The following is a 13,476-nucleotide window of genomic DNA, read 5'->3' on the forward strand; positions in this document are numbered from 1 at the left end:
GGGAATGCACTCAGACGGTCTGGGTCAGTTACGGAGCCGGGGGCGTGGGGGGTGTTGGGAATGCACTCAGACGGTCTGTGTCAAATACAGAGCCGGGGGCGTTGGGAATGCACTCAGACGGTCTAGGTCAGATACAGATCAGGGGGCATTTGGAATGCACTCAGACGGTCTAGGTCAGTTACGGAACCAGGTGGTGGGGGGGGGCGTTGGGAATGCACTCAGACGGTCTCGGTCAGTTACGGAGTCGGGGGCGTTTGGAATGCACTCAGACAGCCTAGGTCAGTTACGGAGCCGGGGGGATGTTTAGAATGCACTCAGACGGTCTAGGTCAGATACGGAGTTGGGGGCGTTTGGAATGCACTCAGACGGTCTGGGTCAGATACAGAGCCGGGGGCATTGGGAATGCACTCAGACGGTCTGGGTCAGTTACGGAGTCAGGGGCGTTTGGAATGCACTCAGATTGTCTGGGTCAGTTACGGAGTCAGGGGCGTTTGGAATGCACTCAGACGGTCTGGGTCAGTTACGGAGTTGGGGGCGTTTGGAAGCACTCAGACGGTCTAGGTCAGTTACAGAGCTGGGGGGGGCGGTGTTGGGAATGCACTCAGACGCTCTGGGTCAGATACAGAGCCGGGGGCGTTGGGAATGCACTCAGACAGCCTAGGTCAGTTATGGAGCCGGGGGGGGTTTGGAATGCATTCAGACGGTCTAGGTCAGTTACGGAGCCGGGGGTGTTGGGAATGCACTCAGACGGTCTGGGTCAGATACAGAGCCGGGGGCGTTTGAAATGCACTCAGACGGTCTGGGTCAGATACAGAGCCGGGGGCATTGGGAATGCACTCAGACGGTCTGGGTCAGTTATGCAGCCGGGGGGTGTTGGGAATGCACTCAGACGGTCTGGGTCAGATACAGAGCCGGGGGCATTGGGAATGCACTCAGACGGTCTGGGTCAGTTACGGAGCCGGGGGCGTTGGGAATGCACTCAGACGGTCTGGGTCAGTTATGCAGCCGGGGGGTGTTGGGAATGCACTCAGATGGTCTGGGTCAGATACAGAGCCAGGGGCATTTGGAATGCACTCAGACGGTCTAGGTCAGTTACGGAGCCGGGGCGGGGGGCGGTTTAGAATGCACTCAGACGGTCTAGGTCAGTTACGGAGCCGGGGGGGTGGGGGGGTTGGAATGCACTCAGACGGTCTAGGTCAGATACAGAGCCGGGGGCGTTGAGAATGCCCTCAGACAGCCTAGGTCAGTTATGGAGCCGGGGGGGGGGGTTGGAATGCACTCAGACGGTCTAGGTCAGATACGGAGTCGGGGGCGTTTGGAATGCACTCAGACGGTCTGGGTCAGATACAGAGCCGGGGGCATTGGGAATGCACTCAGACGGTCTGGGTCAGTTACGGAGCCGGGGGCGTTGGGAATGCACCCAGACGGTCTGGGTCAGTTACGGAGTCAGGGGCGTTTGGAATGCACTCAGATGGTCTGGGTCAGTTAGAATGCACTCAGACGGTTTAGGTCAGATACAGAGTCGGGGGCGTTTGGAAGCACTCAGACGGTCTAGGTCAGTTACAGAGCTTGGGGGGGTGGTGTTGGGAATGCACTCAGATAGTCTAGGTCAAATACAGAGCCGGGGGCGTTGGGAATGCACTCAGACGGTCTAGGTCAGATACAGAGCAGGGGGGAATTGGAATGCACGTAGATGGTCTAGGTCAGTTACGGAGCCAGGTGGTGCGGGGGCGGCGTTGGGAATGCACTCAGATGGTCTAGGTCAGTTATGGAGTCGGGGGCATTTGGAATGCATTCAGACGGTCTGGGTCAGTTACGGAGTCGGGGGCGTTTGGAATGCACTCAGACGGTCTGGGTAAGTTACGGAGCCGGGGGCATTGGGAATGCACTCAGACGGTCTGGGTCAGTTACGGAGTCGGGGGCGTTTGGAATGCACTCAGATGGTCTTGGTCAGTTACAGAGCTGGGGGGGGGTGGTGTTGGGAATGCACTCAGATGGTCTAGGTCAGTTACGGAGCCGGGGGTATTGGGAATGCACTCAGATGGTCTGGGTCAGTTACGGAGCCGGGGGGTGTTGGGAATGCACTCAGACGGTCTAGGTCAGTTACGGAGCTGGGGGGGGTGGTGGTGTTGGGAATGCACTCAGATGGTCTAGGTCAGATACAGAGCCGGGGGTATTGGGAATGCACTCAGACGGTCTAGGTCAGTTACGGAGCTGGGCGGGGTGGTGTTGGGAATGCACTCAGACGGTCTAGGTCAGATACAGAGCCGGGGGCATTGGGAATGCACTCAGACGGTCTAGGTCAGTTACGGAGCTGGGCGGGGTGGTGTTGGGAATGCACTCAGACGGTCTAGGTCAGATACAGAGCCGGGGGCATTGGGAATGCACTCAGACGGTCTAGGTCAGTTACGGAGCTGGGGGGGTGGTGTTGGGAATGCACTCAGACGGTCTAGGTCAGTTACGGAGCCAGGGGCGTTTGGAATGCACTCAGATGGTCTAGGTCAGTTACGGAGCTGGGGGGGCTGGTGTTGGGAATGCACTCAGACGGTCTAGGTCAGTTACGGAGCCGGGGGCGTTTGGAATGCACTCAGATGGTCTAGGTCAGATACAGAGCTGGGGGCATTGGGAATGCACTCAGACGGTCTAGGTCAGTTACGGAGCTGGCGGGGGTGGTGTTGGGAATGCACTCAGACGGTCTAGGTCAGTTACGGAGCCGGGGGCGTTTGAAACATAGAAACATAGAAACATAGAAAATAGGTGCAGGAGTAGGCCATTCGGCCCTTCGAGCCTGCACTGCCATTTATTATGATCATGGCTGATCATCCAACTCAGAACCCAGCCTTCCCTCCATACCCCCTGACCCCTGTAGCCACAAGGGCCATATCTAACTTCCTTTTAAACATAGCTAATGAACTGGCCTCAACAGTTTGCTGTGGCAGAGAATTCCACAGATTCACCACTCTCTGTGTGAAGAAGTTTTTCCTAACCTCAGTCCTAAAAGGCTTCCCCTCTATCCTCAAACTGTGACCCCTCGTTCTAGACCTCCCCAACATCGGGAACAATCTTCCCGCATCTAGCCTGTCCAATCCCTTTAGGATCTTATACGTTTCAATCAGATCCCCCCTCAATCTTCTAAATTCCAACGAGTACAAGCCCAGTTCATCCAGTCTTTCTTCATATGAAAGACCTGCCATCCCAGGAATCAATCTGGTGAACCTTCTTTGTACTCCCTCTATGGCAAAGATGTCTTTCCTCAGATTAGGGGACCAAAACTGCACACAATACTCCAGGTGTGGTCTCACCAAGGCCTTGTACAACTGCAGTAGTACCTCCCTGCTCCTGTACTCGAATCCTCTCGCTATAAATGCCAGCATACCGTTCGCCTTTTTCACCGCCTGCTGGACCTGCATGCCCACTTTCAATGACTGGTGTATAATGACACCCAGGTCTCGTTGCACCTCCCCTTTTCCTAATCGGCCACCATTCAGATAATAATCTGTTTTCCTATTTTTGCCACCAAAGTGGATAACTTCACATTTATCCACATTAAATTGCATCTGCCATGAGTTTGCCCACTCACCCAACCTATCCAAGTCACCCTGCATCCTCTTAGCATCCTCCTCACTGCTAACACTGCCACCCAGCTTCGTGTCATCCGCAAACTTGGAGATGCTGCATTTAATTCCCTCATCCAAGTCATTAATATATATTGTAAACAACTGGGGTCCCAGCACTGAGCCTTGCGGTACCCCACTAGTCACCGCCTGCCATTCTGAAAAGGTCCCGTTTATTCCCACTCTTTGCTTCCTGTCTGCTAACCAATTCTCCACCCACACCAATACCTTACCCCCAATACCGTGTGCTTTAAGTTTGCACACTAATCTCCTGTGTGGGACCTTGTCAAAAGCCTTTTGAAAATCCAAATATACCACATCCACTGGTTCTCCCCTATCCACTCTACTAGTTACATCCTCAAAAAATTCTATGAGATTCGTCAGACATGATTTTCCTTTCACAAATCCATGCTGACTTTGTCCAATCATTTCACCGCTTTCCAAATGTGCTGTTATCACATCCTTGATAACTGACTCCAGCAGTTTCCCCACCACCGACGTTAGGCTAACCGGCCTATAATTCCCCGGTTTCTCTCTCCCTCCTTTTTTAAAAAGTGGGGTTACATTAGCCACCCTCCAATCCTCAGGAACTAGTCCAGAATCTAACGAGTTTTGAAAAATTATCACTAATGCATCCACTATTTCTTGGGCCACTTCCTTAAGCACTCTGGGATGCAGACCATCTGGCCCTGGGGATTTATCTGCCTTCAATCCCTTCAATTTACCTAACACCACTTCCCTACTAACATGTATTTCGCTCAGTTCCTCCATCTCACTGGACCCTCTGTCCCTTACTATTTCTGGAAGATTATTTATGTCCTCCTTAGTGAAGACAGAACCAAAGTAATTATTCAATTGGTCTGCCATGTCCTTGCTCCCCATAATCAATTCACCTGTTTCTGTTTGCAGGGGACCTACATTTGTCTTTATCAGTCTTTTCCTTTTTACATATCTATAAAAGCTTTTACAGTCCGTTTTTATGTTCTCTGCCAGTTTTCTCTCATAATCTTTTTTCCCCTTCCTAATTAAGCCCTTTGTCCTCCTCTGCTGAACTCTGAATTTCTCCCAGTCCTCAGGTGAGCCGCTTTCTCTGGCTAATTTATATGCTACTTCTTTGGAATTGATACTATCCCTAATTTCTCTTGTCAGCCACGGGTGCACTACCTTCCTTGATTTATTCTTTTGCCAAACTGGGATGAACAATTGTTGTAGTTCATCCATGCAACCTTTAAATGCCTGCCATTGCAATGCACTCAGATGGTCTAGGTCAGTTACGGAGCTGGGGGGGCTGGTGTTGGGAATGCACTCAGACGGTCTAGGTCAGATACAGAGCCGGGGGCATTGGGAATGCACTCAGATGGTCTAGGTCAGTTACGGAGCTGGGCGGGGTGGTGTTGGGAATGCACTCAGACGGTCTGGGTCAGTTACGGAGCCGGGGGCGTTGGGAATGCACTCAGACGGTCTAGGTCAGTTACGGAGCCGGGGGCGTTGGGAATGCACTCAGATGGTCTGGGTCAGTTACGGAGTCGGGAGCCTTTGGAATGCACTCAGACGGTCTAGGTCAGTTACGGAGCCGGGGGTGTTGGGAATGCACTCAGACGGTCTGGGTCAGATACAGAGCTCGGGGCGTTGGGAATGCACTCAGACGGTCTGGGTCAGTTACGGAGTCGGGGGCGATTGGAATGCACTTGGACGGTCTCGGTCAGTTCCCCCTATATGAACGGTTTTAAAGATTGTCGGCAGACCTGTTTCCTTTGAACTCAACACTGGGTGTACTGTTACTCTCTGTAGTGAAAAGACACAGGTAGATATGCTTTGTCCGGACTCTTTGCTAACGCCTACAGAATGCCACTGCGTTACAGACTGAAGACCTACACAGGGGAGCAGCTCCAGTTGCTTTGGTTGTGGCAGGGCTCTACTCTTCTTCAGCATGAAAATCATTCGCAGCAACTACCAGTGCGTATCACTAAGGGAGGAGGAGTGAGCTTGAGCATGATTGGCTGCAGCAAGTCCCTGTCCTATGTGTGTACCGGATGAAAACTGACATGTCGGTCCAGAGCTTACTCAAGCAATATTAACTTCCTTTTGGCAATCCCAGTGAGGGTAAGCTCACGGATACCAAAGTACATCTTCCAGAATCAGGCACAGCCAAACCACATTTCTTCATGGCACGTGCCCTGCCATATATGCTTCACCCCAAATTGAAGTGGAGCTTATGCGATTACAAGAAAAGAGGATTATTGAACCAGAGAGATTTTCACACTGGAAACCAGTAGTCAAGAGTGATGGGAGTGTGCAAATATGTGGAAATTACAAGGTCACAGTAAATTTAAGCCTACCCATCAAAATAAACCCGATTCCAAAGATGGAAAACATCTGTGCAACACTAGGAGGTGGAAAATTCCTCACTAAACTTGATCTTGCACATGCATACCAACAGCCCGAGCTAGAAGAACAGTCGAAGAGCCAAAGAGAGTCAAAGGGTCCAGTATACGATGCTCCCATTTAGCATAAGTTCAGCTTCGGCAAAATTCCAACGTATCTTCAAATCTTGCATTAAAGACCTGCTCAATACAGATGATATTCTACTTACTGAGTCAATCCTAGAATAATCATGATAAAACCTCTCCCAACTGATGCAACTTGGTCTATGATTGAATTACGAGAAAGGCATCCTTCTGGCAGATTGTGTAGAAGACCTGCCTTTCCGCTTGGACTCCAATCAAAGAAAAGCTTTGCGCCATTTTTGAAGCCCCAGTACCAAGGGATATCCATGATCTTCACTCCTGTCAGGGTACATTCAACTGTTATGCCAGATTTGTTTCATCAGAGCCATACTTCTTGCTGTGCTTAACTATCTATTGAAGAAACATACAAGGTGGCCAAACAAATGCTGACTCAGTGCTGAGCATGAACGCACTTCAGACCTGGGGCGCTGGTAGGTCTGTACTGCACCAGACACTCCCTGTCTGGTGCTAACCCAGAAGAATATGGACGGTGATAAAAAGCCTGTCGCTTTCATGTCACGCATCCTTAACCCAGCCGAACGAAACTATGCACAGTTGAACAAGGAAGCATTGGCAGTTGCTTTTGGGTCATACGTTTTCACCATGACCTGTACGACCACATTTGGAGATTCATACAGACATTGGTGGGATTGCTTAGTGAGATCAAAGCTGTGCCGCAGGTGGCATCACCAAAGACAAAACTGTGGGCCCTGTACCTGTCCGCCCACCAGTACACAATGTCTTATGTTCCCGGTGGAAACAACAAAACGGCAGAAGCCTTAAGTCATCTTCTGTTACTTGAATATCTCAGAACTTCCAGGCAAACTGATAGTACTGATGGATTGGGTCCACAGATCTCTAATCACTGCTTCTCACGTAAAAGAAACTGAGCGAGATGTAACATTGGCACAAGCAAAGAGGCATGTAGAAGATGGGTGGCCAACTAATGTGCCCGAAACTGTGCTACCCTCTGCCAAGCGTCAAAACAAGCTCTGCATCTATGAGGGTGTCTACTGCGGGGAACTCGTATTGTAATTCCTTCACGATTACAGTCCCCTTTCCTGAAGAGTTACATCCAGGAATATCATACAAGAAGGCACTAGCCCGGAAATACATTCGGTGGCCGAAAATTGATGAAGATATTGAGCACAATGTTCTGGCATGCGACCCATGCCAGCAGTCTCAACCTTTAAATGCTCCCGTACCTACGGTTCCATGGCATTGGCCCACCAAACCCTGGAGACATTTACACGTTGACTACGCAGGTCCAATGGATGGTCACATGCTATTGGCCCACCAAACCCTGGAGACATCTACACGTTGACTACGCAGGTCCAATGGACAGTCACATGCTATTGGCAGTCATCGATAAAAATAAACATTTTATGCACCCTATTTTATATGCGTGAAATCCCCAGTACTGTGGTCTGTGATAATGGTCCCACATTTACAAGTGAAGAAATCGAAGTATTTTTATAAAACAATAGATTTCAACTGCAACCCACGCCCCCTTATCACCCATCATCAAACGGTATGGCTGAAAGAGTTGTTCAGACGGTCAGGCAGAGGATACAAAAGTTGAATGGGGATAAGCACACCAGGATCAACTGTTTTTTGTTCGGGTACTGAATAACCGCACAAACTACCACCGGTTTCCCTCCATCTGAACTGTTGATGGGCCTTCCCGATTGGATTTATTACACCCAGCGCCGGAGGCCCGGGTAAGAGACAGACAAAAGGCAACAAAAGTGCAGTACGATTCAAATACCAAACATCGAACTTTAAGTTGGGAAATCCAGTTTATGTTCACCCGAACTCTGGGAGCTGAAGGTGGATGAGAGGAGAAGTTGTGGTGAAAAAGGGCCTACAAGTTACTTCAGCACTGGAGGATGGTAGTGTATGCCGCAGGTCTACGGCAGGTTATGGCCAAGTGAATCCCTCATTTCAGAACGAGCCGGTGAACAAGATAGGTTAGCACCGCAATCTATCGAAGCAGAATGCCCAGATGAAAGCACTGAATCCGGACCAACACTAGATTCTGGGGCTTCGGGATTGCGCCGATCAGAGTGGATCAGAAACCAGTGGAACATTATCAGGCTGGTTTTGCCTAAAAACTCACAGGTGGAGAAGTGTCAACATACATCAAAGTTGCTGGTGAACGCAGCAGGCCAAGCAGCATCTATAGGAAGAGGTGCAGTCGACGTTTCAGGCCGAGACCCTTCGTCAGGTGGAGAAGTGTCCTATCCACCGGGTGATGTCATGTGATATCACATGATTGGACGATTTCGCGGACCTGTTTAACGTTTGACCTATAATCCTGTGTGTGTGAGGGTGTTCATTGTTTCCAGGTGACTATGAGTCAAGCAAATCTATCCGGCTGCACTGGACACAGTAAACATTCTGATCCTGCCTCCGGGTTGCTTCTTCATTGTAACTAGGACCGGAGGTCAGAGGCCCAAAGTCAGCCTGTCCTGGGACGGTGTGTGTGAGTGAGGGGGTGAGGGGGTGGGAATGGGGGCTTGCTTTGCTGCTGTTGTTGTTAGTGTTATTGTTGTGTGTGTTGTTCTGTTGAAAAATGTGGGCATGCTCTGTTGGAGCCGGAATGTGTGGTATGCTTGCAGAGATATCCTTTGTTAACGTAAGCAAGCCTTTTGCTGTCTGTTTTGATGGACGTGTGATGAATGACTGAATATACTTTATATACTTCATACTTTATAGTCATAGTCATTGCCATAGTCATACTTGATTGATCCCGGGGGAAATTGGTTTTCGCTACAGTTGCACCATAAATAATTAAATAGTAATATGTAAATTATGCCACGAAATAAGTCCAGGACCAGCCTATTGTCTCAGGGTGTCTGACCCTCCAAGGGAGGAGTTGTAAAGTTTGATGGCCACGGGCAGGAATGACTTCCTATGACGCTCAGTGTTGCATCTTGGTGGAATGAGTCTCTGGCTGAATGTACTCCTGTGCCCAATCAGTACATTATGTAGTGGATGGGAGACATTGACCAAGATGGCATGCAACTTGGACAGCATCCTCTTTTCAGACACCACCGTCAGAGAGTCCAGTTCCATCCCCACAACATCACTGGCCTTACGAATGAGTTTGTTGATTCTGTTGGAGTCTGCTACCCTCAGCCTGTAATGAATTACTGAATCTGAAGCAAAAGGTACTGAACTGCAGGAGGAATTGAGCAGCATCTCTGGGAGGCAAAGGGTGCTGTTCCAGGTCTCAACGCAAGGTCTTGACCTGAATCATTGATGATCTTCTTTTCTCCACAGGTGATGATAGTGGTGAATCCGTGGCGGATGTCCCCACTATTCAGATCAAACTCTCTTCTCACTGCTGCCATCAGAAAGAAAATATAGGAGCCTCAGGACCCTCACCACCAGGTTTAAGAACAGCTTCTACACTTCAACCATCAGGCTCTTAAACAAAATGGGATAACTACACTCACTTGCCCCATCATTGAAATGTTCCCATAACCAGTGATCTCACTTCAAGGACTCTTTCTCTCATTATCTCATGTTCTGCTTATTTATTGCTATTGTTATGTACCCCGTAACTGGGTTGCCAAACCAGCAGAAATGGACCACTTAGTTGTAGTCTGGATTACTGGAACTAAGAAAGTTTTATTAAAGAAATAAGTAACACAGCACTCTAATCGCAAGGATATAAATGCAACAGGTTAGCAATGATAAACCACACGTGTACACAGAACTAGGATAATAGGAATCAATCAAGCTCTATCGCATTCTAGGGGTAAAATGATCGGTCTCGAGTGATGCAGAGTTCAGTTCAGCTGAGTACAGTTCGCAGCAATCGCTGTTGTGCTGTTGGGGAGAGAGAGAGAAGGATGATATGCAAATCGGATTCAGACAGACCTTTGATGTTCCTCGCAGTTAGCTTTCGGGCAAACCCTTTTAATGTCTTCTGAGGTCACCGACTGTGACCCCTCCGTTCCGGATACGACCGTTCTTCCGCGGTGAACCCGGCACCCAGGCAAGGGCGGACACACACACCAGGTTCCCGCCGATTGTACCTTTTCACCCTGTGCGTCTATGGTCGGTTCCGCGACCAGACCTCCAAACTCCCACCAACTTGTGGGGGCACACCGCTTTTCCAGGGTCTCGTTATCTCGTGATCTCGTGGTGTCTGTCGAACCTGTTCCTTTTATCCCCCTGCTGGGGTATCGCCTGTTCATCAAACTTCAAACAGTTCAGGTTCAAAGCAACCGGTCTGTCAATACTCAGAACTGTGTCTCTTTTCGTTAATCTCTCTTCTCTCTCATTAACATTTTAAACGCTTCTCTCTTTGTCTCTTATCTCTCTCATCAGCATCAATCTTCTGATAACTTGGTCTTTCGTCACACTATTTATTTATATTTGCACAGTTTGTTGTCTTCTGCACTCTGGTTGATCTCTCATTGATCCCGTTATAGTTACTATTCTACAGATTTGGTGAGTATGCCTACAGGAAAATGAATCTGAGGGCTGTATATGGTGACATATTTGTATTTTGGTAATAAATTTACCTTGAACATGAGGACCTTTTGGAAATACTGACATGAAAGAACCAATGCAAGAGACAGGGCAATATTGGAATAGAAAAATGTACTTATGAGAAGTAGCAGAAGTACCTCGCATCCGGAGTTCCTCGGTTAGCAGATGATTTCCCTCCACGCCTCTCTGATGTAGTGGGGAACTGCGAGCGAGGCAAGTTACAGCTGGCTGAGTTTCCAAAGAGATCACCAGCTCGTAACCCAGCATGGATGAAAAGCTTGCAGGGAAGCCAGCTGGATGGATTCGAATTCAGGACCTTTCATCCCGAGGTCCAGCGCTGATACCACTATGCCACCAGCTGGGTGACTTATGAGAAGTAGGTGACTAAAAATGTTGTTTTATGAGCTACAAGAGTCTAAAGTGCCACTTTTCCAATCACAGAACCTGACTTTAACATTTGAAAATTGCTAAGTACTTAACTTATAACAGAATAACTTATTTCTGTGGTAAAACAAATGATCCTTTTTAATGGCTGGTAGAGTTTTCCACAATGCTATGCCTTTAAGATCCACCCAGTGCTATTCAAAGACCAGGACTGTCAATTGGCCCCGCCCTTAAGGATGTCTCCTTACTGCCCCCTGGCCGCAGGATGATCACTGTGTCAGGCTGGAGGACTGCATCCCGTGCCCTCTGGTGCCAGAATGACCACTGCCTGCATTCTACGCTCTAGGTGACGGGAGGCCTTCGATGCTGCCGCGCCCCTGGCGGCGGGAGTCCTCGGTGCTGCCGCACCCCTGGCGGCGGGAGGCCCTCGGTGCTGCCGCGCCCCTGGCGGCGGGAGGACCTCGGTGCTGCCGCGCCCCTGGAGGCGGGAGGACCTCGATGCTGCCGCGCCCCTGGCGGCGGGAGGACCACGGCGCAGCTGGAAGGAGCAGTCAGTGAGTGCACTGCCACCGTGTCGGCTGTGTACTGATTGTCGGGCCGTCCAAAGTGTTTACTGTCTGCGTCTGCGTCCGTGGTCCGTCATCTGACTTCTTTTCCGTGTTCTAAATTACTGTTTTACTGTGTTGTGAGTCGAGGCTGTATGAACTGTCAGGCTGGATCGAACCAGGAAGAAGATTGAGGAATCCAAGGAGAAATTCCGCCGGGAGATCCGCGAGTCCAAGGCCAAGATGTTCACCAAATTCACCAACATCCTGCAGCAGGCGGTGGAGGCGGTGAGTCCCGGCCAGACCTGCCTAGCCCTGCCCTCCCTTCCCCTTCACTTTACCGCGGGGTTCACACCGGGCCTAGTCTCTAGGAGCCTAGGGACCAGCTGCCTGGCATAACAATACTTCATGTATTTCCTTAACATTGCATCTTTCGCTTTGTTTCGATTTATTTCTAAAGCTTTATCAGGTACAGGCCTTGAGATAATTGAGCTGTCTCCTCCCCTCCAGCTCTCCTCCCCCACTTTGTCTGATGGTCCAGTTCTTCTGGGGTGGGGAGAGTAGGCATTATATACATTATATATTGCGACTGCGGCTACGTTGTTGTCTTGGAACCAGCTGTTGGCCTCAGGCTTGACTCCCTCCCCCCGCCAAACAGCCCCAGCACCTTGTATACAGGGTATGCTTCGGGGGAGGATATGCCTTTTGTCTGTGTAATTGCAAATTCCACTACAGTAGTTTGGGAGTGATCTGGAGAAAACGACGATTTCCTTTCCCAAGCGGGCTGGAGAAGCACTTGCTTTCGTTTATTTCTGGGTCTTCTGTATGTAATTGCAATGGGTAATGCAAAGAAGAAACAAAGCAAGCAATAAATAAAGCGAGTGTGATTAATAATGCAGAACTTATGAATAAAGGCAGGTTGGTCAGTTGTGTGTATGGAGTAACTGCTGTTAAATATTCTCTTTGTTTTAGGAAGCCTGCATACTTAAAAACAACAATGTGTTTCAGCACATTGACACTATGAAGGGACATAAACAACCTGAAAATTTGCTTTGTTATGCTTATACTCTCACTTTTTATTCCTCTGTCCACTTTTCCATCTCGACAACATAAAGTGCTTTGAGGGATATTTTTCCAAATTAATAGTAAATTAAAAGTTTATCTCAAGAAACTTGGAGATAGTTGCCTAATTTTGCTTTCCAAGCTGTAATTCTTAATGGAGTATTTGAACTACAGTGGTCATCATCATCATGTGCTGTGTCGAATAACAGAAGTGGTTTGCCATTGCCGCCTTCTGGGCAGAGTCTTTACAAAACGGGTGACTCCAGCCATTATCATTACTCCTCAGAGATTGTCTTCCTGGCGTCAGTGGTCGCATATCCAGGATGTGATGTGCACTACCTGCTCCCATTGCTTCATGTGACCCTATTTGGTGTTCCACCTTGCCCAAGGGTGACCTACAGGCTAGTGGCATCTTCCTTCCACCTCCTTTGGTGGAGATGTATCTCTAACCCGTCATCCAGCTGCAGTGGTATAGGGTTTAATTTGCTGGAAGATAGGAAAAAAATGCTAGTCTTTTTATAGAGGTACAAAGGAGAACATGGACACTAATTGAAACTTTGAGAAGTTTGGTTAAAAATAAAGGTGTATTGGTTTAATTGAGCTGAGATAGAAAGAGTGGGAACAATAGGGGAGCAGAGAGTTGGGGTAAAGAGCTTACAGAAGTGTGGCGCTTGTTTTAGAGAAACTATTGAGATCAAAGGGTGGCAGGGTGGAGATACGTCCCTACCAAAGGAGGTGTAAGATGCTCCTTCCCCCCACTAATGCTTGGGCCACCCTTGGGCAAGGCTTAGCACCTGCTTAGCCCCCCTGATCAGGGCCACGTGAAGCCCTGGGAGCAGGTGGTGGATGGTCTTATGA

General features: G+C 49.2%; 1 protein-coding gene across 1 annotated transcript in view; it reads left to right on the plus strand.

Annotated features, from left to right (window-relative positions):
- Nucleotides 1-11,548: 11,548 nt before the first annotated feature.
- Nucleotides 11,549-13,476, plus strand: part of fhip2a (FHF complex subunit HOOK interacting protein 2) — an 87,145-nt gene continuing 85,217 nt past the window's right edge. The window contains exon 1 of the mRNA XM_063072021.1: nt 11,549-11,844. Coding sequence (XP_062928091.1) covers nt 11,800-11,844 — 45 coding nt within the window. The 5' untranslated portion in view covers nt 11,549-11,799. The remainder of the gene's footprint in view (nt 11,845-13,476) is intronic.

Source organism: Mobula hypostoma, chromosome 19 (assembly GCF_963921235.1).
Source record: "Mobula hypostoma chromosome 19, sMobHyp1.1, whole genome shotgun sequence".
Lineage (NCBI taxonomy): Eukaryota > Metazoa > Chordata > Chondrichthyes > Myliobatiformes > Myliobatidae > Mobula > Mobula hypostoma.